This window comes from Cibotium barometz, chromosome 59 (genome assembly GCF_041138505.1).
Source record: "Cibotium barometz isolate CiBa-2024 chromosome 59, ASM4113850v1, whole genome shotgun sequence".
NCBI classification, from domain to species: Eukaryota; Viridiplantae; Streptophyta; class Polypodiopsida; order Cyatheales; family Cibotiaceae; genus Cibotium; species Cibotium barometz.
In genome coordinates this window covers 24398973-24422566 of record NC_141104.1, presented here as the reverse complement: position 1 = coordinate 24422566, position 23594 = coordinate 24398973, and the positions used below count along the sequence as shown (strand labels likewise).

The following is a 23594-nucleotide window of genomic DNA, read 5'->3' as shown; positions in this document are numbered from 1 at the left end:
GCCATATATCATGCTATATAAAGGACACAATATTGAAAGCCAAAATTAATTTTCACATACCTCTATACACTTCAACTCAAACCCAGTGGATGGGCATGCAAGAGACTCTTGTAATGGTCCATGTGTGCAACTTGAAGAAATTGACTCAAGAACTCTAATAATATATAGATGTAAAATGTTAGTTAGCATTTACCCAAGCATTATGGATTCATGAACTTCAAAGTAAAGCTGAAGGTGAGAGGCTTGTCTTACCGTTGCACAATGGAAACATACTCGCCCGAATTCCCTACATGTAGTGAGTCTAGGTGCAGGAGAATATTTTTTCTCGATGACAAGCCTCTCACCTTCATGCTGTGGGAATCATAGACCACAAAAAGAGTCCAGTGGTGCCTGAAAAACATGAAGTTGTAAGTGCTTTGTCTACTCATGACAAAAACAAGAACACATGCATCAATATGAGTAAACTATTGACTTTACCTATGTACTAGAGGTAGAAACAAGAACACATGCTTCCTCAGATCAATATGTCCAAAGAAATTTTGCAATGAAGTATTCCTCATTGGACGCCGTGAAGCCACATAGTCATACCACAAACTATCCACGAATGAAACCTTCTCCAGAGCATCTACAGGTAGGGTTTTTTCCATCCACCTACAAAATCAACATGCTTTAAGCATCTTTGAGCTGCAAATCCAAAAGCTACATTTCAAAATTAAAAAATTTACCGACATGGCAAATAGGTTAAGCACACGAGTAGACGCTTCCACATGCATGATTGACTTGGCTAATTGTACATCCACCTCGGCAATGAATCCCCAACGTGTAGAGTGTAAGTGAATAGTCTCTCCGTGTTGAAGTCTACATAACCAAAAAATCAATCCTTGCGTAGATTAAAACCATGCATATGTTAAGATAATTCAATATTCAAGCCATAGAGTTATATAAAGTATACCTTTCATAGACCGCACTTAGATCTTCTACCTTGCCCAAGACATTGTGTGTCTTAATCTCACTAGTGGATATTGTTATTATTACATTTGAAGGCTTACTCTCACTCGGAGAGCTAATATCAACATAAGATGCATTTACATTGCAAGCCATCCCCTTCAAGTTCAAACAAACAAGAGTTGACATAAGGAGCCATGGTATGTAAAATAAAGCCTACTCTTAAATTGTGTACAAAGAGACATCTTCCACCCCTTACCTTCTTCCGTTTCTTACTTTTTTTAGAGAGCACTACATGAGCCTCCTTGTTCACAATTTTCTCCTAAAGTGAGGAAACAAGAAATAAAGCATATTTATGTATATTAGTGTAAGGAAAACAAGAAATAAAGTAGTACAAAGGTTGAAGAGTAGTATTTTCATACCATTGTAAGGGAGGCTTTTCCCTCGAATTCCACATTTCTCATCGACACTTCCTCATCGATATTTTTGTTTCCATGTGAGGAGCCTTCACTATCATGGATTTGAACATTTTTCTTTGATCGAGTCTTTTGAATTGGAAGATTACAAAGTTTCATGGTAAATACAATTTAAGGTTAGTACCATGTTTACAAAGAAGCCCTCTTACTAACTAGTACATCAGAAGCCCTCTAACCAACTAGTACATCCATCTCTTACCTTCAAAGGAGAAAAAACAACACACTTTTGTCTCTTCTTCACTTGAGATGGAGCCACATGCTCATGGTTCGCCTCATTAATGATTTCCTTCAAGAGAGTGGCATGTTATGAAAGTAAAGAAAACAAACAACAAACAAGTTAAAAAAATCAAAAAATCATTTCTTGCATACCAAAGGAGGAGACTCTTTTTGATTTTCATCCTTGTCGCTTGTCAATATGTCCTCATCGAGGTTTTCCATCCGTTGAGCAGCCACTTCACCATCATCATTGTCACAATCATCACTTTCTTTTTTGCGTCGCTACAAGATGCAAAATGAGAGCTTAATAATATTCATGATATATATATATTTCACAATTAAGGTTAATAGGACAAGAGAAAATCTCACATGTCTGGAATATCCCTCTTTAATGCGCCGTTCAATCCCTTGAATGCGTTTCTCCTTGTTCGCCATGTATTGTTCCATGCCCTTGGCAACAAATCCCTCGATGAATGCTTCCTTTTGCATGTTATAGGCTCTCTTGGACAAGTTGGATGGAGCTTTCTTTTCCCAAGCATCTTCGGCCAAAAGTCTTTGTTTCTTTTCATTGTTTTTCATGTTGATTTGAAATTTACGTTGTGCATCTAGAAACCTTGTCTTTGATTGCTTTGCAGCACTCTTTGAAGCTCCTTGCATTCCACCACCCAAGGGGCGTCCTGTCTTTTGAAGTGGGATATCCACCTCTAAGCTATGGTCGACTTTCAAGTGGCGAATCATATGAATTCTCTTGCAATAGTTCGTGTTCCATCTAGGACACGTATCTGAGACTCGACATTGTCGAGCAAGTTTCCCAGAAGGAAGAATAATCTCCTCATAAGGAGGGTTTGCAAGTGCCATCTAATAGCAATGAGTACCAAAGAACCATCAATATAAAGAAGTGACATACACAAATTGGTACCACATACTTTTAGCAAAAAGAAAGACTACAAGAACTAGTGCACAAGGGTTAAACTAGGTTGAAGCTTTAAGTGTGTCATGTATGCATGATTACATATTACTACAATACATGCATGGCAACAAGACATTAATCATGGCAATAAGTGAACCCAAGCATGGCTATAAAGCATGCATGCAATAAGCACCATCGATAAAACAAGGCTGATTTTCAAACTGGGTCTGTGTAGTAAACTAGGGATAAACTAGGTCTGTGTACTAAACTAGGCAAAAGCTTTAAGTGTGTCATGCATGCATGAACACATATTACTGCATGCATTAAGCATATCAACAAGCACCCTAGCAAGCATGACAATTATTTGTATTCCCTGGCAAAAGCTGTAAGTGTGTCATGCATGCATGAACACATATTACTGCATGCATTAAGCATAGCAACAAGAACCTTGCTTAGCAAGCATGACAAGTATTTGTATTCCCTGGAACACTGTTCAAATGATGATACTCTCAACTATGTCTCCAAACAAATTAAAAAAAAGGTCAAGGAAGACTGCAAGAAGAAGGCACCGTGGGATTTTGGCGTTTGAAGGATCGTTGATGGACGGCTGACGGAGGACGTGCAGGTCACGTTGTATCACCGTCGGTGGACGGACTTCTGTGACGGAGGACGTGCAGCCGACGTGCAGGTCACGGAGTTCACCGTCGTCGGATCACGTCGTCGTTCCTCGTGGGCAGGGGCGGCTGCAGGCAACCGACTGGATGTTCTGCCAAATCCCTCAGACGGGAGCACCGCCAAATCCTCCGTCTCCAAATCATACGTCCGCCAAATCCCTCACGAGCTAGGTTTTAGCGGTGTTATCCGACGGCCACGAATCGCCCGCTCATCTCAGACGTACGACCTTTTTTCTCCCAGTTTACCTGCCCTTGTCCTAGTTTACTTTTTCGCGCATGTGATCCGACGGCTGAGATCCGCGCGCTCATCTCAGCCGTCGATCCCACTTGAGGCGCCTCTTAAAAACACCGTGTGATATAGCGACGAGGCTCACCGCCTTACTTACATCCTACCATGCCCTTACGAAATGCCCTCCTACACCCTTCAAGAAGAGTTTTTTTGTAGCATTGAGGAGATATATTACCTCTCCCTTCGTTGTAGTGTTATTACTAAAAACAAAACCTAACAAAAGAAATTAAAACTACACAATGTAGAGCAATCTTTGCTCGACGTAAAAATCTGTCTGTCTATCGGGTATGGCCGCGTCTATCACCGCTCCGGTACTTGCTTCATTGCGCTTCGATCATCCCCGACTTCAATCAGGAAGCCGCTGCTGCTGCTGCTGCTCAAGGCGCTTAGCTCTTTTTTCAGGAGGTGCCGCTCTTCTGGCGGGAGTGTCCAGTGGTAGTAGTCATGCAACAGGCGACGCGGACGAGATGCTCCGCAGGATCGAGCCCCTCCTGCTGCGGGCGTCGGAAGCCTGGGGTTATGGACTGGATCCCAACCAGCCGCAGAGAGAAGCGAGTTTGGACGAGGCCTGCAGAATCTTCGATATCATCGTCGCACTCGACCCAGACCACCCGGAGTGGCTCGAGGCCCGAGGCCAGGTGAGACACCCCCATCTCTCTACTGGCGCCTCTTGCCCACGCTTGTGCTGATTTTGAAGGTAGATCACTCCATTCTTTTGTAGGTTCGCATAGACGCCAAACGATTCAAAGAGGCGGTATCGGATTTCGACGAGGTCGTCCGCAGGTCAGAATCTTCGTTATGCCGATATGCTGTCCAAGCTTTAATGAGTCTTGCCATTCATTCTCTCTCCTATCCCGACTCCAGAAACCCAAAGAATTTCAAAGCGTACTCAGGTCGTGCTTTAGCATACGAGGGGCTTTCGGAGTGGGAAAATGCCGTACAAGACTACACGAGAGCTCTTGAACAAGCACAACTCGCATCTGGATCCTTGGAACCATACATTGTCAACAGCAGAGGCAATGCTTTTGCATCGCTAGGCCGTTATTCTGAAGCACTCCAGGACTACTTGTTAAGTGTCCAGGTACTCTCTCTAATTCTCATTACAATTGCACTTCACAATAGATAGATACAAGTTCACAACGGATGAATCGGTATTAAACCTTTTTTTTTTCCGGGAAATAGATCTTTCTATTAGTTAATGAAAAAACAGCCACGATGGGCTAAATACAATCACTCAGGGCTAGATACAACCTCACCTCATGTATAGGGCAGGGATCAAATAATCAATGGTGGAGGAAGATGCACTTCCCCTCCAACTGGCCGCTCTATGAGGAGACGGCTATCTCATGGGGATAACCACACAGGTGGTCTATAATGCCAAGTGGGATCACCACCTCTATCGGTGAGAAAAGGGCTTGGCCGCTAGAGCCTCAAGAAAGTTTCCCGGTCCTTCCACATGCCGTCAGAGCCACCCTGCAACTTCCCCCACTCCGTGGGGATATGGATGATGTTGAACCAAATACTTTGATGAACTCCGTAGGCAGAGTGTGGGTACCCTCAATGGCTTCGTTGCATCTAGCTCGCCATATGTGGCAAGCTGCAATGCTACTGCAAATCTCCCATTTTTGACATGAGGCCGGTCTCCAGTGTCAGCAGATGGGGCTGTGATTGGTACTGCCGAAATACGGAGGTGAGAAACCTGAAGGGCTAGCCCCCCACCATCCTCCTTATAAGCTCTGACAACCTCAGCCTCTGTGGCCCATGTGACGGTGCCCCATGTAATGATCCGGGTCGAGGCCCTATCCATCGTCAAGATGCGGAGAATCCACTACCAAATGTGCCGAGCCTTCGGGCAATCCCAGAGATAGTGTCGCTAAGACTCTCGAGGGTGGCCGCACCTCGTGCAAGCTGCTGGTCGACCAATGGCTAACCACGTGCCAACCGCCAAGCTCCTGTGTGCCATCAGCCAAAGAAAGATGGTGATCTTTCAAGGCCAAAAACTTTCCCAGAGTCTTTGAAAAATTTTAGAGGAAACTCTAGGAGAGGCCTTGCGATTGCGAATGTACTGTTGCTGTCGCGGTGCCATTAATCTTTGGCATCTGAATCCTACAGCCTAGCCGCGTTGTTTATGCAAAAAAGGGGGCATCTAGAGTCTCCTCTTGATTAGCGGGATCATGCCAGGTCCACTCTCCCGGGTCCCATTGGAGGCGCGTGAGAGGTCGGCTCTCCCGGGTCCCACTGGAGGCGTGTGAGAGGTCGGCTCTCCCATATCCATAGCTGCTAGAATCTCTCTCTAGCCACCTTGGCCGGCGAGGGGTCTTTGCCACTCACCGTTCACGTGACTGAAATCCAATCACCCTCACCCGCTGTAATATGCATCCATTGAAATGCTCGAAGAGGAGCTCGGATCTCTCTAATTTGCCATGGGGACCAATAGAAAAAGTGAGCAAACCACTGCCCTCATCCACTCCGTGGACTGCCAGAAGGAGTAAACACTCCTAGCCACAGTGGGGGGGTCGGGTTTGGGATAGGTGTCAGCCACGCCCGAGGAATAGCAGAGTCGATATCAATATTGAGCTTGTCTCTACCCCGGATCCTTGCCAAGTCTCTCGCTTGAACCTCCGGGGGTAACTGCATGTGTGCAAGCCAATTTCCAAGCGACCTGGTAGGTCCTAAGCTCAATGCGCCCCATGATACATGAGGTTGCCCCCCCCACATGTGGCCATTGGGTAAATGGATCAAGGGGTTCTAGATCAATGGTTGCTGAAGACGCTTCTTTGAGACAACCGGAGGTAGTTGCCTAAGGGCCGGCCTGAGGTGATCCCAAGCTCGGAGTAAATTGGCTACAAATTTGTTCTCAAAGGGCTGGGCTAAATCCGCGGGCCCGCATCTTTGTGAAGATCCATCTGGTACTCTGCGACCAAGGGTCCCCTAGACTCGGGCTGAAATCCGGGCCAAGAAGAAGTCCTTCCAAAAGGCTCACCATCGGGAAGGAGTCCTCTAACAATCAGCTAGCCTAGCAGGGCGCGACTCTGAATAGCAGGGTCAATGATACCTAGGCTCTCTCTACGTCGTGGCTGAATGACACTCACCATGTCACCTTGGCCTTGGCAGGCCTCCGGTAACTGCCGGCCAATAAGAAGTTCCGGATCAACCTCTATACCTTACCAATACATGCTCGAGAGAAGGCCCAACAAGAAGTAATGTACCACATGGTGGCAAGAAGGACTTGGTTTGCCACCACCACTCTACCAGCTAGGGAGAGCCTCTCGGAAATCCAGTACAAAAGCTTCTTTCGAATGCTCAGAAGAAGAGGGGCGAGTTGCTTCTCCTGGGAGATATCAATGCCCACCTGACATCCAATGTCCAAGATAGCGAATTGGAGTGTCCCTCAGGATCCTTTAGAAAGCCTCAATTGGGCGCCAAGTCGGGGTGGGTGCAAAGCCTACCCTGACTTGTGCCAGTTGATGTGTGGTCCTGATGCGTGACAAAAGATCTCGATCGCCTTAGCGAATCTCTGGAGATTCCCCACATCTTGTGATAGGTAAGCTGCTGTGTCATCTGCGAATTCTGAGTCCAGCAGTTCCTCTTGAGTGCGGAGGGGGAGACGCAATCCTTGGAGCTGTGAGGGCAAAAGAGACCACAGGACCAAATATATGAAAGATCAGAGTAAAACACATAGTATACAATGGTGATGTGAATATAAAAGATGAAGTCCAATGCAGGAGCTCTGTGTGAGACTCCGGATAAGCAGAAAGAACTGCTGTCCCACAAACCGCGATTAACAAAGCTGGAGTGACCCTGATAAAAGCGCTGATATAAGTGCTGAAGCAAACGCCGAAGACCACTTGATGATACGATGAAGTGAGTTTGATGTAGGCGATGTAGTCCAGCAGCAGTAGATGATGTTAACGCTGCAGTTGCCCTGATGAAGGTGACGAAGTCAGCCTGATGATGAAGGAGAACCTGATGTAAGCGGCAAAGGTGTTGCGAAGAGGCTGATGTAGGCGCCCAGACAAAAAACAGTTAACGCTGCTGTAGGCGATGCAGCTTATGGGCTGGCTGTAGGTGATGCAGCCTATGGGCTGGCTGTAGGAGATGCAGCGAACGAGCTGGCTGTAGGCGATGCAGCAAACCAGCCGGCTGTAGGCGACCGATGCGCCTGGTTTATGTGGGTTGGTCCTGCGAGAACAAGCGAATGGTCTCATATTTATATGAGAATTGAAGTGGCCAGCATAGAAGTCGGCTGAACAAAGAAGTCGGCCCTTTTTGGGCTGCATGTTTCAGGTATATTTTCACACACTCCCTCTCAGACCAAAAAGGGATCATGAGAGAAGATGAGGGGAAAAAGATGGTTGTCAAAGATGAGGATTTATGTGGTTTGACCAGGGTACGGCATCTCGGAAAGAGAAGTATTGGAAGAATGCCACAATGCACGAGGTTTTCACATGCATGAATGCCCATTTTTGGGTTTTCATTCACACATGCGCCCCAAACACATAAAATAGAATGCTGTGCATAGGGAATGCAGGATGAAAAAAATGCAATGCATGAATGCCCATTTTTGGGTTTTCATTCACACATGCGTCCCAAACACATAAAATAGAATGCTGTGCATAGGGAATGCAGGATTAAAAAAATGCAATGCAGTGGGTTTTCACAGGAGCCGTGCCCTCATGGGGTTTTCACTGACTCATGTGCGCTATACAAAAATGGTAAAAAATGAAGGGAGAGACAGATCCCCCTCTCAATGAGCGGAGGGTGATGGTGGTGGACCGATGCCAATCCGATTGCGAAGACGCTCAAGAATGGGGCGGTTGACGGACTTCGTAAGGATGTCTGCTTGGTTGTCTGCCGTAGAAATGTATTGGAGTTGGATGGTACCAAGCTCAACCTGTTCCTTGTTAAAGTGAAAATGGACACCCACATGCTTGGTACGATTAGAAAAAATAGGGTTGCCAGCAAGAGCGATCGCACTCTGACTGTCGACGAAGATGGTAGAGGCGGTGTCGATGGAGACGCTCATGTCGGAAAGAAGTTGACGAAGATACAGAACCTCAGTGGTGGCATCATAGAGGGCCCGGTATTCGGCCTCTGCTGAAGAACCTGCAACAGTGTCCTGCTTTTTGCTAGACCAAGAGAAAGGGGCAGATCCGAGGGAGAACAAATAACCACCATGAGAACGTCGGGAATCGAGGTCACGAGCCTAGTCGCAGTCCGTGTAATTGTGCAAGGAGATCCCGCGACTGTAGTGAAGTCCATACAAATAGGTACCTGCTAGACAGCGAACAACCCTCATTGCTGAAATCCAATGTGGCTCCTTGGGAGCATTGAAATATTGGCTTAAAATGGAGGTACAATAGGAGATATCAGGACGAGAATTTGTGAGCCAAATAAGTTTCCCAACCACTTGTCGGTAGGCTCACTCTTCATGTGGAGGTGAGTCCACTTCCTTTGATAGTTTAACGGTGGGATCCAATGGAGTGGCCACAGGGATAGCACCATCAGGAAAATAGGAAGTAATGAGTTGGAGACAGTCTTTCTGTTGAGACACGAAAATACCATCAGGATGTTGGATCACCTCCATGCCAAGGAAATATGAGAGAAGGCCGACATCAGTCATCTCAAAAGTTTGTCTAAGCTGTGCCATGATATCAATCATTTTTGCTTGATGCGAACCTGAAATTATGAGGTCATCGACATACAGTACAAGGTAGCAAATCAGCACCTGATCAATGTGAATATAGAGATTGGGGTCACAGTGTGATGGGTGAAAACCTTGGCTGTGAAAAAATTTGTCGATGCGATGATACCACGCTCGGGGTGCTTGCTTAAGCCCATAAAGAGCTTTATGTAGACGAAAAACTTTGTCCTCAAGACCAGGGAGAGGGAATCCCGGAGGTTGGCCAACATAGACCTCCTCGTGAAGAATGCCATTTAAAAAGGCACTCTTAACATCCATCTGATAGATTGGCCATTTATGGTGGGCAGCCAGATTGAGTAAAAGACGGATTGTGGTCATTCGAGCAGTAGGAGCAAAAGTCTCATTGAAATCAATGCCTTCTTTTTGGTGAAAGCCTTGCACGACAAGCCGGGCTTTGTATTTGTCTAGGGTACCATCGGCTTTAAACTTGGTGCGGAAAATCCATTTGGTTCCAATGACCTTCTTATGACGAGGGCGATCCACAAGGGACCACGTGCCATTACGGTCAATGCTTTCAAGTTCGAGTTCCATGGCCTATTTCCAGGATGGAATTTTAATAGCATCTTTCCACAAAGTTGGCTCATCATGTGCCACATAGTCTGCAGAAAAGACAGAGGCAAATGAGGCACGAGGGGCGAGTCTGGTGGATCGACGAGGACCGTCCAAAGGGATATCAAAGGGAAGTATACCAGAATCACGCATCGTTTGTTGATACCAGCGAGGGGTCCCTAGGTGGTTGACGAGAGGAGGAAGCCTCCTCAAGAGGGGGATTTGTAGGTAACTGATGGGATTCATTTGGCATAGTCTGAGATTCTTGTTCAGTTGGTATGGGCAGCGGAAGGCGAAGTAAGTCTCGCTCATCAAAGACAATGTCTCGACGATCGAAAACTTTGTTTGATCTTGGATCAAAAACTTTGTAAGCCTTTGATTCAGAAGAGTAACCCACAAAAATGAGCAACTCACTCCTTGGCTCAAGCTTGCCTCTTGTATCATTCGGAGTGTGAGTATATGCTCGACATCCAAAGACACGAAAGTGGGAAACGGTTGGCTTTTCGCCAAAGAAAGCCTCGAATGGGGTCCTGTGGGGAACAGCAACCGTGGGGAAACGGTTCAGAAGATACACCGCAGTGTTGACCGATTCCGACCAGAGACGTTCAGGCAGCTCAGTTGCAAAAAGCATGGAGCGTGCCATATCCATGACCGTTCGGTTCTTGCGCTTGACCACTCCATTCTGTGGGGGAGAGTTGGTGGAGGTGAGTTGGTGTTGAATGCCATGATCTTGCAAGAACTGAGAAAATTGGTGGGAGATGAATTCACCCCCATTGTCACTACGAGTAGTCCCAATGGAGACGCCCATTTGATTGGTGACTAACCGAACCCATGTGGAAAAGTATTGGAAAGCGTTAGATTTATGCTTTAGGGAATATACCCACATGTATCTTGAATAATCATCAACAATCAGCATGTAGTATAGAGATCCATTCAAGGAAGGGGTTGGGGATTGACCACTCAAGTCCAAATGAATCAACCGGAGGATTCCCGAGGCCCGATGAGTAGCGTGTTGTGGGAATGGGGTACGATGTTGTTTACCCAGATGACAGGGCTAACAGACATCCTTTGTCAGTTTGAGGTTGGGTATACCGTCAACTAACTTGTCTCGATATAGCTCATAGAGGGTGGAATAGGGTAGATGACCATAGCGAAAGTGCCATAGTCGTTCAATGTCGGAAGGAGCTTGGGTTACATAGGCTGGAACCCAATGAAACTCTGAGTCAACAGAAGATGGCTCAGTTAGAAAAGTGGACAGTTGGTACAAACCATCCTTTTGAGCTTGTCCTTTGGCAACAACAAGACCAGTAGTCTCATCAATTACCTCAACAACTAGTTTGTTGAAGTAAACACCACGATCGAGTTGGGTAAGCTGGGAGACAGAAAGAAGGTAAATTAGGGACAAGATAGACATTATCCAAGGTAGCTTGGTTGGGGCTAGCGCTGGTGTCAAATAAGACAGTGCCAATGGATTTTATGGCCATCATTGTGTTGTTGCCACATCGAACTTCTCCCTTAACGGGACGCTGAGGAATGAAAATGTCAGCATTACGTGCCATATGGTGAGTAGCACCACTGTCAACTACCCAAGTGACAGGATGACCACAAGGAAGAGTTGGATGGGCCTCAATAATGGGCACGGAGGGATCATAAGGTAACTGACAAATCTGAATGACGGTAGAGGCCTTTCCCTGCGGATGGCCTTGTTTAGGCCTTCGTTTCTTCCTTTTTGTGGAGTGGTGGCTGGAATCAATCTTAAGTGTGACCTGAGCAATATTGGTTGAGGGGCCAGGATGAGGCGTGAGGGAAGACCAGTCAAACATCTCTTCAGGAGTGGTGAAAGAAACTGACTGGGAAAGTGGGACATGAGCAACGTGACTATTAGCCCGCCAGTGGGAGGAACGTGGCCAAGTAGAACCATTTCCTTGTTGTTGGGTCCTTGGAGGGGAGCTTGGTAGAGTAGGTGCTGGATTGTTACCCCCTATGGATTGCTAATTTGGGGCATTGCTACCACCTTGGTTGTTTTGGCGGGTGGAGGTAGCAGGGTTGGAGTTATTGCCTCTATTTTCCTTGTTTTTGAAAATACACTCATCATCAACCTGGCCAGGTATTTGGCAAGAGGTGCAAAATCTATTCTTTTTGGGAATATTTTGCCAGTAGGGAATGGGTGTGGAGGCAGGATTTTTGGAATCAGTGTGATTGCCAGAAGATTTGCCTTGATTTCCAAAGTTGCTATTCCCTTTCCCTTGTTGTCCTTTTTGAGTAGAGGTTGTATTGGACACAAGGGCCCCCTCTTGAGTGGAGGGAGTGGATGACTTCTTGGGATGAAATTGGTCATGCAACCTAGCGAAATGCAAGAGTTGGCATTCACACTCATATAGGTTAGGCATAGGCTCTAAACTAATGGTCTGTGTGACAAAAGTAAAGAAGCTAGGAGGCAACTTGTTTAGAAGAGTGATAACCTGATCTTCCTGGGACTTGGCAGAGTCAGTGGTGGAAAACTCAGCGTTAAGGCACCGATATTCAGCAACTTTGACGGTCAGGTCATCCCCTTCTTTGATAGAGAAAATTTGAATTTGATGCTCAAGATCAATGCGATGCATACGATCACGTGCGGCATATCTCTCGGCGAGGTGTGCCCATCTGTCAGAGACATAGGGGAATTGCTGAAGTTGAGAATGGAACTCGGGCAAGAGACCTTGCATGAGCTCCACTATAGCAGTGGCATTTCTAGCCTCCCAATGGCTAATGACGTAAGGAGGTACTAGGGAAGGGTGGGGTTTTGGTTCAAGGCCCTTTACGAGGCTCCAGGAACCTTGGGATGTGAAAACTTGTTCCATAAGATTAGCCCAGGTATAATTAGACCCGTTAAAACGAGTCTTCTCTGTGAAAGCATTTCTGGACATGGAAACATGAAAGGAAGATGGTGGGGGAGTCCAGGAAGGCTGGTGGCCATATCCAGAGTGTAAGTGTTGAGGAGAGAAATCCGACAGTCCACCAAGACTAGGCATGGATGAAGGACCTGTCGAGGGTGCTCCATAAGATGGAATCAAGTTCTGGGTACTCTAACATAGGAGGAATACTAGGTTGAGGTACGAACCCAAGAGAGGGCACATAATTGGGAAAAACACCAGTGCCTGAGATGGGTTGGTAAACCACTTGATACCCTGGAATGCTGGGTGAGACCGCAGTGCCAAAGGGTGTCGTGTTAAAAGCTAACTAGGATGGGTAGACACCATACGCAGGACCCAAAAGAGGAGCAGGCACTAGTAGGAAGAGGTATGGGTTGGGAGGGAGGGTTTTGAGTTTGAATTTGGACAGTATTCCATAACACATTAGGAGTTGGAACAGAAAGTGAACCAGAGGAGAAGACAGTGTTACCTCCTTGAACATCGGAAGTCGGAGATTGAGTTATACTCCTAGACCCTCCTCTATTAGGGTTCACAGAATGCCAGGGATCGAGGGTAGTTGATGGTACCGTTTGTTGAACCTGTGCCATAGAAGAAGATACCCATGCAGAGTTAGGAACATACGTACTAATAGGCACATACGAACCTGACGCGGTCACCGACAGAGATGATGATGGATCTCCGAACGATCGAGGAGGTACGTGTCCTTCCTGAGAAAGAGTCCGGTACCGAAGTCCAGTTTGTCGGTTAGAATGAGAAGGCAGAGCTCTCCGGTTGAGGCTGAATACGTGGGTCCAATACTGGCACATTGGCTGTGGGCATGTATCCTCCTCTGGAAGTAACGACTGATAAGCTTGGAGAAGAAAAACCATACGCCAAGGGTGAAGAGGGTGAGTGGGTAAAAGTAGGCTGGTCGTCTCCCAATGAAAGACCTCGAACAGGGCTCTCCAATGAATGAGGAGTTCCATCCTCTGTGTGATCTATATCGGAATAAGGGGAGTCAGTATCTGGTATGAAAAGCTGATCCTCCGGAATCGAGGGTAGACGATCCATGGTGTGTTCTTTCTAGGTCTTCGATCCTTTTGCTCATGATTGCTCTGATACCATGTGAGGGCAAAAGAGACCAAAGGACCAAATATATGAAAGATCAGAGTAAAACACACAGTATACAATGGTGATGTGAATATAAAAGATGAAGTCCAATACAGGAGCTCTATGTGAGACTCCGGATAAGCAGAAAGAACTGCTGTCCCATAAACCGCGATTAACAAAGCTGGAGTGACCCTGATGAAAGCGTCGATATAAGTGGTGAAGCAAACGCCGAAGACCACTTGATGTATACGATGAAGTGAGTCTGATGTAGGCGATGTAGTCCAGCAGCAGTAGATGATGTTAACGCTGCAGTTGCCCTGATGAAGGTGACGAAGTCAGCTTGATGATGTAGGAGAACCTGATGTAAGCGGCAAAGGTGTTGCGAAGAGGCTGATGTAGGCGCCCAGACAAAAAAACAGTTAATGCTGCTCGTAAACTGGCTGTAGGTGATGCAGCGTGCGAACTTTGTTGTAATAATTCTTTCTTTTTGCTACTTTCCTTAGTGCTAGGCTTCATTATGGTTGAGTCTGCCCTGCATCTCCGGAGGTTTGACAGAAACTCAGTACGAAGGCCTTTGTGTGAATATATGCTCTTATGTGTGTGTGTGTGTGTGTGTGTGTGTGGAGTGTGTGTGTGAGCATATCTTGATACAAGGTTCTACACCCACTATTGGGCACTGATGACGTTAGTGGGGATGTTGTAGTATCTTGTCCATACTATTCATAATGGAGTTGATAGTTATATAGTCTTGTGGGCTGACTACCATGAGTATATAACATGCACGTTCCTAAAAGGTGAATTTGGGCATGTTCCTGGATTTATCTACGTATATAATTGAGCCGTATTAGCGGACATGCAGATTTCACATTGTGAAGTTTTCGTGCGAGTTGCGGCTAGTTGATATTGCCCTAATTCTTTTTATCTTTAGTGGTGCATTTGCCCTATCAACTACTTATTTGCTGTACTAATTCTTTCTATTTGCTACTTCCCTTAGTGCTAGCCTTCATTATGGTTGAGTTTTGCCTTGCTCCGGAGGTTTGACAGAAACTCAGTACGAAGGCCTGTGTGTGAATATATGCTCTTATGTGTGTATGTGTGTGTGTGGAGTGCGTGTGTGAGAGCATATCTTGATACAGAGTTCTACACCGACTATTGGGCACTGATGACGTTAGTGGGGATGTCATAGTATCTAGTCCATACTATTCATAATGGAGTTGATAGTTATATAGTCTTGTGGGTTGACTACCATGAGTATATAACATGCATGTTCCTAAAAGGTGAATTTGGGCATGTTCCTGGATTTATCTAGGTATATAAATAATCACAATCCGTCCCGAGGCGAAGGTGCTCCAAGTGAGCGTGGATCCCGTCCTCCATGTGACGCCACTCTATCTGAGCGCGAGAGTAGGCATACTCTGAACTCCATCGATCACAATGGAGGTATCTGTAAGAAGGGGAGAGGGGTACTGTACTCTTGATTTGCTTATTTGGTGCTTGAGTCGTTATGCTTTTGAGCCAGGCTTTTAATTTCAATTGCTGTCATAACATGAAGTAGCGTCAAATATTAACCGATTGATTAATTTGCTCCAATGTGGCAAGTATGGCAGGGTTTTCAGAAGGAAAAGGAGCTGGATGGAGCCATTTACGCAGCCAGCAATGCTGCCCTCATGCGCATTCAGGTATTTGATTAGGCTATTTTTAAAGCTCTAGTGATTTGAATTTGCATAAGCTTACCAGCGTCAACAGAACCGTCACAACGTTGTATGCTCCTTCATTTATGTTTAAGATTGTGGAAGAACCAGTAATTTGGAGTGATTGTTTGCATAGATGATCTCATCCATATAAAAACATGTAATATGTCTTTTGTATTGTGCCATTCTATGAATAGATGATTTGGAGTGATTGTTTGCATAGATGATTTCATCCATATAAAATTATGTACTATGTCTTTTGTATTGTGCCATTCTATGAATAAATTGTTGTGACTTAGGTTTGCAACTTTTCTTTGATCCAAAGCTTGGAGATGAGGTGAAAGGCAGGAAAGAGTTAATGGGAGTCGCTCGAAGAGCACCTGCAAGCATTGACATGCGTGCTGCACTTACGGCTTTATATTGGTCACAGGTTTGTCAATGTTTTGGAAGGAGCTTAAGTAGTTTAATTTTCTTTGATGCTTTCTTGTTTGCCACAAGTGATGGCACATACATATTGCTGCCTAATTTACAAGGTTTTTGATTTGATCTCATAGAACCAGTGTGCCACAAAGTTCACTTAAATTCACTTCCTTCGCATCCACTTACTTTCTTAGGATGCTGCAGCCTGAAAAAGGTTAGAGAAAAAGCAAAGTTGGCAAAGGGGGGGGGGGAGGGGGAGGGGGGTGCGGTGGGCCGTGGCCATTGAAGTCATGGAAGGCTGAGAGCAAAAGCACGAAGCAGGGTACTCAAAATCTATATCAACAATCAACATGCATGGTCAAACCACAAAAGGTGATCAGTTTGGCAGACAATTGCACTGGGATGAGTAATAATAGGTAATGTAGAGAATTACCAAAATGAGGATTTTTTTTGTGGTCACAATTGTCTGATTTCTAGGGGCACTTGAAGATGCTGCCATCCAACATGCAGTAGACCTTCAATGGGAACTAAGCATTAATGAAGCATTCCCTGACCCTGTAAATTTAATTGGTATGAGAAAATATCTAGCATTTATGCAAAACTTCAAAAGTTTGGAATCATAAAATGCACTTATGCTGGGGAACCCTTGTGCCTCTGTGCTAGGGTTTTCAGGATAGAGAGAGAAGAGAGCAGCGGAACTTAAACACTGCCACACACAATAGCCCTAAATTACTGTGTTGTATTATGCACAAAGAAAATGTTACAAATTTCCAAGTACATTATGTGACCGAATGTTGACCACAATTACCCTTGCTGTAGCTCCTTCTTGGCCAGTCTGTACTCCAGTACTCCAGAGAAATGCTCTGCTAGGCTTGATCGCTTGAAGGAATACCAGAGGAGAATGCTGAAATCCTACGCATGCTTACATAGGATCCCTATATGCAGGTTGGCTTGCTGCCCTGCTGTCAGCCTAGTGAGCACCTGCCCACGACCTGTTTACTGCTGGCTGATTGCTGCCCCAGGTGGCTGACTGCCTCATGGCACTTGCACTGTCACGTGGCACATGCACTGGTGTTGCTGGTGATCGACTGCATCTACATGACACCTTGCTGCTCTTGGACATCGGTCAAGTGGTGGTCACCTGGAATGTGTGACCTGAAGACCCTTAGGTGTGTCACGTTCTTCCCCACTTGCATGGCGGCTGTTTTCAGTTGCATGTCCTCGTGATAAGCTCTTAATAATGGGTGAGACTCATCCGTGAACTGATTAGACGGCCTGCTGGATTGGATAGCCCTTAAAGTTGAGGAGATACTGCAGTTGTTTCCTTTGAGAACCATGCTTGTGCTAGTGCAAAACGGCCTGCCCCTACACCAAGATCTCCTCATCCACCGACTCGGGTTCATGCTTATCCGGCGAAGCACGCACCTCTGGTCCACGCTACTCCACAAGGTGGCTCGTGTAACGGGAGGCAGACGCGTGTATTGGAATCGTATAAATGTGAACAAGATTCTGAGCACTTAACACTTGAGCATTACAACCACAAAGCTGAAAATGACAGTACACCACATAAAGGGGCCAATGATAGGCTGACCCCCCCCCCCCCTTTAGGTTATATTACCAAAAGAGTCTGCAAAGTACAAGATTACGGGTGCCTGGGGATTCACCACCAGCCTGCACCTGATTCTTCCAAATACATTATGAATGAATACATTTCAAACAAGAGAACTGTAGGTACATCCACCCTACACACAGGTACATCCGCCCTACACAAGCCTCTTCACAGGTACATCCGCCCTGCACAAGAGTATCACAATCCTCACAGGTACTCCGCCCTGCACATGTTGTAAATGGATCTTTAGGCCCTGTTTCCACGCGAGAAACTGATCCAGAAACCTGTGTTCTCCGCGAGCAAGTGTCCCCAATGCTTGCCCTAAGCACCTGCTATACCAGGAATCCTTGAGACACATCCATGCTCACATATTCCATTGCTGTCCGGCCTGTTTTGTGCAATAACCAGTCCAAAACAGCAACTTTCTGTCGCGAGAAATCCACCTGGAAAGGGTCCTACAGCCTTGTGGAGGTCCCTAGAGCTGTCCTGTACTGTCCAAGTTGACTTTGGACACCTGTAACCAGCCCAAAACTCGCAATAACCAGAAATTGCAGGTCTGAAATTTACCAACCAGCCCTTTAGGAGTGTGGGGATCGTTGTCCAAGCTTGTGTGAGTCCGGGAAGCAAGCAACCAGCCCTGTAGCAACTCCCAAAGCTCCAACTAGCTCTTCACTATGTTGAATAATGAATAAAACAGCCCAAAAGGGCCTCTTGAGGGAGGCGCCTTTTTCCAGTGCCACCTCAAGGGCCTGGTGGGTACATATGCTGGCTGACATGTGTCCCCATAAGGTGTCCAGGTAGGTGTCCAGCCCATAGTGCTCCATTTGTCTTGTTTCTATAAGTTTAGGTCCAACCAAATGGGAAATGGCCATAAGCTGTCCGGACTTCATTAATTTTGGTCCAACCAAATGCGAACGCATTATAAGTTGTCCGGCCACTTATTAATGAGTGTGGACCTGCAAACCAATAAACCTTGGTAGTAAATGAAGTAAGCTGTAAATTGAGTGTGGACGCACTTACCACCTGCAAAACCCATAAGCCCACAGTTTTAGGCCCAGCATGCATCATTTATGCATTGTGCACATGTAAACTTGGAGAACCACCTATCATCATTCTTGTACTTGAAAATATTCCGCCTGCCATCATAACACACCATGTGTGCATGGCCGGAATCCACACGGGCACCGCCCGAAAGTCCACAAATGTCCTGCCATGTCCTTGGACTTATATGCATCCACTCATATGATCCATACACATGCCCAGGTATAATACATACATGCATCCGCATGTTTCTAGGCCTGACACGCATCCGCGTGTCCCTAGAATATAGGGGTTTGTGACAGCTCGAATGGAACACTGGATGCATCCTTTAATGGCTCGATAACTCTAGCTTGAAGACTACATCATTGAGCTTCTTTATGATCTTTAATGGACCTTTCTTCTTTAGAGCTAAGGAAGCAACATGCCCAAATTGCACGAGTCCACGCTTCATGATCTTCAAATAGTATTTTCAGTATATTATATAGTACATAAAACAGTCCATATGACTGTACAAATCTCTGTGGCTTTTGGCTTTCCAAAAGAGGTAAACTAAGACCTAAAAGCCCTAACTCTTGACCTGCCTCAAAAGGGGGTTAGATGGTCTTCTACTTTCTAACCTAGCCTTTTCATAGGCTCTCTACGTGCCCACCAACTATCCGACTTGTTGTTGGCAAGCAGCAAGGACAAAAAAATGTAATGATGTGGGAGCCCAGACACATGTAAATATAATAATCATATAGGCTATGGGCCAAATAAAAAGGACAAGACCATGGATAATGGGCTTGGGCCAAGGCCAAGTGTGGGGCCAAAGACTTAAGTGAGTATGAACATGGGGCTTGGTATAAAGGATAACTTTGTAAGTATACAAATCACAATTAATCATTACTCATCACAATCATAGCTTTTCAAGCTTCCATGGCTTTCTTGGCCTCCTTTTGCTCAAGGATGGTCACTGGTGACCTACATTGTAACTCGCCCGGGAAGCACGGGAGTGGGTGTGCATCGCTTGACCATGGGCACAATTAAACATTTTGGCATTTAATCACATCCATTAAACAATCCACAAAGTTGAAAATAAAAGTTGCACAACTGACACCACATAGAGGCCGGAATGGGCCTCCCCCCTCCCCCTCCCCCTCCCCCTCCCCCTCCCCCTCCCCCTCCCTGGAGTATTTCATTATCCAAGGAGAAATATAACATGTACAAGCTTCGAGGGCCTTACTCTCCCCATGGGAGATGCCGGAATATCCATATACAATCATAAACCTGTCCTTCATCCAATATGGCTATCCAACATGTCCTTCCATAGGCGCACAAACATGTATAACAGCCCACATGGCTCTTCCATACGTGCATGAACTTGTATGACAGCCCATATGGCTCATCCATGAACTCATAAACCTGTAAACCAGCCCATGTGGCTCATTCATGAGCTCATAAACCTGTATAACAGCCTGTATGTCGCATCCATGAGCGCCAAAACATGTAAACTAGGCCATATGGCTCATCCATGAGCGCATAAACGAGTATAATAGCTTGTATATCACATAAAACCAGAAATTTCCGCAAGCTTTAGGATTGTTTTGCTGAAAAACAGCCATCTCGGGTGTGCAAGATGGTGTAGAGTAGTGAAAATCATCTTCCCCAAGCTGGATATGGCTATGGTGGGCTTAGAAACGAAGAGAAATGGAGAAAAATCAGAGTTTTCAGCCTCCAAAAACCTGCTTGAAGCTCAAACTCGTCCAAGAGATAACTCTCTCATGTTCAAATAAGCAAGAAAATGCTACAATGCTATGTGTAGAGCTGAATTGACAAGTGTGAGGACACTTGTCTCACTTTTATTCTCTTTTCTACCACATGTCCAAAATCCAAAGGCCAAAAATTTCACAATCTTTAGCTCTAAAAATATCCCAAATGATAGCTAATTTCACATCGGCACTTTGGGAATACTCAATCTCCGTCGGATTCCGGAGGTAATGACACGAATGAAAATTCCATCGGAGATTGCCAAAAATATCAACTTTTCCTAAAATTTAGGACATGATCTCTTTGTGTTCCACCACATGAGAAATACATGTAAGCACCATGTAGAAACCTGTTTCATTGCTTGATCTCCCCCAAATCCTCAAGAGTTCGCCATACATACTTTCCACTTGACACTTGAGCTCCAAAACCCATTTTTGTGTCCAAGAAACCGTCTCGAGTGCATGGACCATGATATGAACACTTGGTCCTCTGTACTGGATAATCCCCCATTTCCAAAGCTTGTACATTCTTGATTTTTTGGGCAATTTACATGTGTTCGGGCTTGATGTTAGCATTAATTAAGAAAGATAAAGGATGCTATTTTTTTCTCCCTTGTTTTTAAAATATCTAATCTCCTGTGGAGTTGTTGCTTTCTCGATAAGATAATGTGGTTTCTCGTATCTTATAAGGTTGGATTGAATTATTATGTTGCTATCTTGCTTAAATTAAAGTACATGTATATCTTCTCCCCGCCTTGATGCTAACCCCGTTCCTGTGCTTGTGTAGTCGGGCGGCGACGTTAGCGAGACTTGGAGTCGGTCCAAGGTATCCCTCGTACCATTGGGAAGTTGGAACTCGCCAGTTTGGTGGGAACTATGGATACTGCCTAGTTTTGCGAGCCCGGGCTAGTACGCTAAATAAGCCCATCCTAGCGCGTAGACATTCTTTCGAGGAGCGGTAGGATCAAGCGACAGAGCTTGAGAGGGTGACATGCCAGCTTGAGTTCTCGCCGGCTATCAACAATAAGGAGGGATTGCCTAGTCTATGGAGATTGGAAGGCCGAATTCTAGATAATTGGCAAAATAAAACATAGAATAAGAGAGCTTGGATTTGGCTATAGTCGGTGGATTTGAACCTTTGTAATTATTTGTTTATTAAGTTCTTTGTTTTCTAATATTGTTGTATCATTGTTTTAAGTTAAGGGGCTATTTTAATGAACACCGTGTAAGATCTCTAATTAATAAACTTGTCTATATATGTCACACAGTGTGGTAGGACCAATTAGAAAACAAAAATGATGGGTGAGTTGGGTAGAAAGTGGAAGGATGGAACGCTTTGACGGCGCTATCCTATGGACGGGTGGATCCGGTTAGTCGGGTAACTTTCCAACCAAATTAATCGATCGCACCACGCTAGGCAAGTAAGTTCCTGGACAATTCTACTCTAGAGAGCTAGATCAGCGGCTGTGCCTTGCATAGATGGAGAAGAAGACGTTGCTTCTAGGAATCAAGAATAGAGGTTGTCCAGGACGATCACTCTATGGGTGATTTGATTCTAAGAATCATTTAGGAGATCACGCTTCCCCTGCAGGATAGGGGAGTATCACTTTTAAAAATGCTCCTTGGGTGTGGTCTATGGAGACCTTGCACCATGGGGTTCCATCCCCCTTATCTTGGTTTTCTCAGAATTCCCTTCACAACACCCCGAGAGTACAGTCCTGGGAAAGATGCTGAAAGTTAAGCCAATATGCTTATTCAATATTTGATAGTATGTGGGGTTGATTTTTTAACACTTGAAAACATACTGAGATGCCATGCAGGGGCATTGGCTTTAAGCAACCACATGTAGTAGTAGAGTGACAGATGTTTTTTTGCTTCACACCCGAAAATTCTTGCCAAGCCAAGTTATTGCCAGGCATTTAACGTCCTGATGCCTACATTTTGGTTTGAAGACCCCAGGTGTGCCATCATTAAAATCTGTTTTCTGGCTTCAAAATGTAAACAAAGCTGTGAAGGTGCATTCAAGATGAAAGAACTAGGAAAGAAGAGGTTTTGAGTGAGTCAGTTTACTTCGCATCTAGGGCCTTGAAATCTCCCACTTTTGAACTTTTTTGGGTACTGAAGGTTGCTCAGAGCAGTTGATTTGCCAAGCATGATAGACCTGGAACATTACTGTGGAAAGTTTGTGATCATGTCAGTTTGTGGATTTGACTTTAATGTGTGGTGTTATTTTAGGGCTTGGAGCAAGCTGCTGAAGACCAGTGGCGCTTTACATGTGAGAATATCAATGCAGGTCAAGTATTTGACAGTTGTGCTATGTACAGAGATGCAGATTGGCTCCGCAGAATTAGACGCTGGCCTCCAGTTATGGTGGAACGTATGGAAAACTTTCTCAAGCTGAGGTCTTCTCCAAAATAAAAGGTCTATTATTGTCATGCCACCATACAAAACCTGCATGTCTGTACACAGCAGCCATCTAAGCAAACATTTTCATGCATGCTATAACTAATTTGACAATTCTCTAGCTTTACGCTTTGATATATCTCTTTGTGCTCACAAATAGCATTGACATGATGGCAAGATGGAGATCGGAAAATTAAGAAAGTGCTTGCAAATTTCTTATGGAGTGGAGAGTGGCAGCAGTAGAACTTGGAGAAGTGTACGACGATGGTGTATGGATGCAGTAGAGAAGCTGACATGGGAGGGTCTTTGAGAATGAAAAGATGAGCTCACAGTCCTATTCTAGACCAGCTACCAAGAAGAAGTGGGCAAGCTGTGGAGGCTTGTATATGTACACCCTCATGTCAAGGGAAGGACTGAGGCAAAGGTAATTGGGAATGGGAACAGCACTGAGTGTGCTCTTTTCCAGTAACACGGGATCATTGTCATTTTGGTCATATGATGTATAATAAGTACCAAGGGGATAAAAGGATCTTGTTTCCGGGGGAAAAAAAGTACAAGGGGAATATATATATTTGATGATATGCAAAGGTATTGAATTTTTTTTTTGCTTTGTTCAACCACCTAGAGCGGACCATATGCCGTAGTCAGACAGGAATTAATCAGGAGTTAATCATATAATTTTTCCGTAGTGACAGGATTTAGTCGTCACTTCTGTAAATTGATCCACTCTTGACAAATAAAACAATTAAAGTTACGTCTCTGACCCGTTCCAAACGTTGACAAATAAACTAACTAAACTCATATCTTTGACCCCTTCCAAGACGCACATGCTTGCACAGCCCGTGTTGAACGATTCACTTGATAATTAGTGCCAAGTAAGGACGAATACAGTTTCTTAGGACCATGTTTTATGTTTCTCAG

The 23594-nt window shown here is 45.2% G+C and overlaps 2 protein-coding genes across 6 annotated transcripts; one reads left to right on the top strand and one right to left on the bottom strand.

Annotated features, from left to right (window-relative positions):
• Positions 1–669: 669 nt before the first annotated feature.
• On the bottom strand, positions 670–2495 carry LOC147605640 (uncharacterized). The gene is made up of 8 exons (XM_086793633.1): positions 2007–2495; positions 1791–1919; positions 1621–1707; positions 1368–1490; positions 1205–1267; positions 953–1104; positions 726–858; positions 670–684 (listed from the first exon to the last, which is right to left on the bottom strand). Exons 1-8 carry the CDS (start codon positions 2493–2495, stop codon positions 670–672), a joined length of 1191 nt encoding a protein of 396 aa, XP_086649759.1.
• A 1252-nt stretch (positions 2496–3747) lies between these two features.
• Positions 3748–23278, top strand: LOC147605639 (uncharacterized). 5 transcript variants are annotated; one of them, XM_086793346.1, is made up of 7 exons: positions 3748–4148; positions 4232–4293; positions 4375–4591; positions 15372–15443; positions 15781–15885; positions 22506–22691; positions 22834–23278. In XM_086793346.1, the coding sequence occupies exons 1-6, from the start codon at positions 3798–3800 to the stop codon at positions 22686–22688; spliced, it is 990 nt and encodes a 329-aa protein (XP_086649472.1). In that variant the 5' UTR covers positions 3748–3797; the 3' UTR covers positions 22689–22691; positions 22834–23278. The 5 variants fall into 5 exon arrangements, with proteins under 5 accessions (XP_086649472.1, XP_086649475.1, XP_086649476.1 ...); XM_086793349.1 differs by lacking the exon at positions 15372–15443; XM_086793350.1 differs by lacking the exon at positions 15781–15885.
• The last annotated feature ends 316 nt before the right edge of the window (positions 23279–23594 follow it).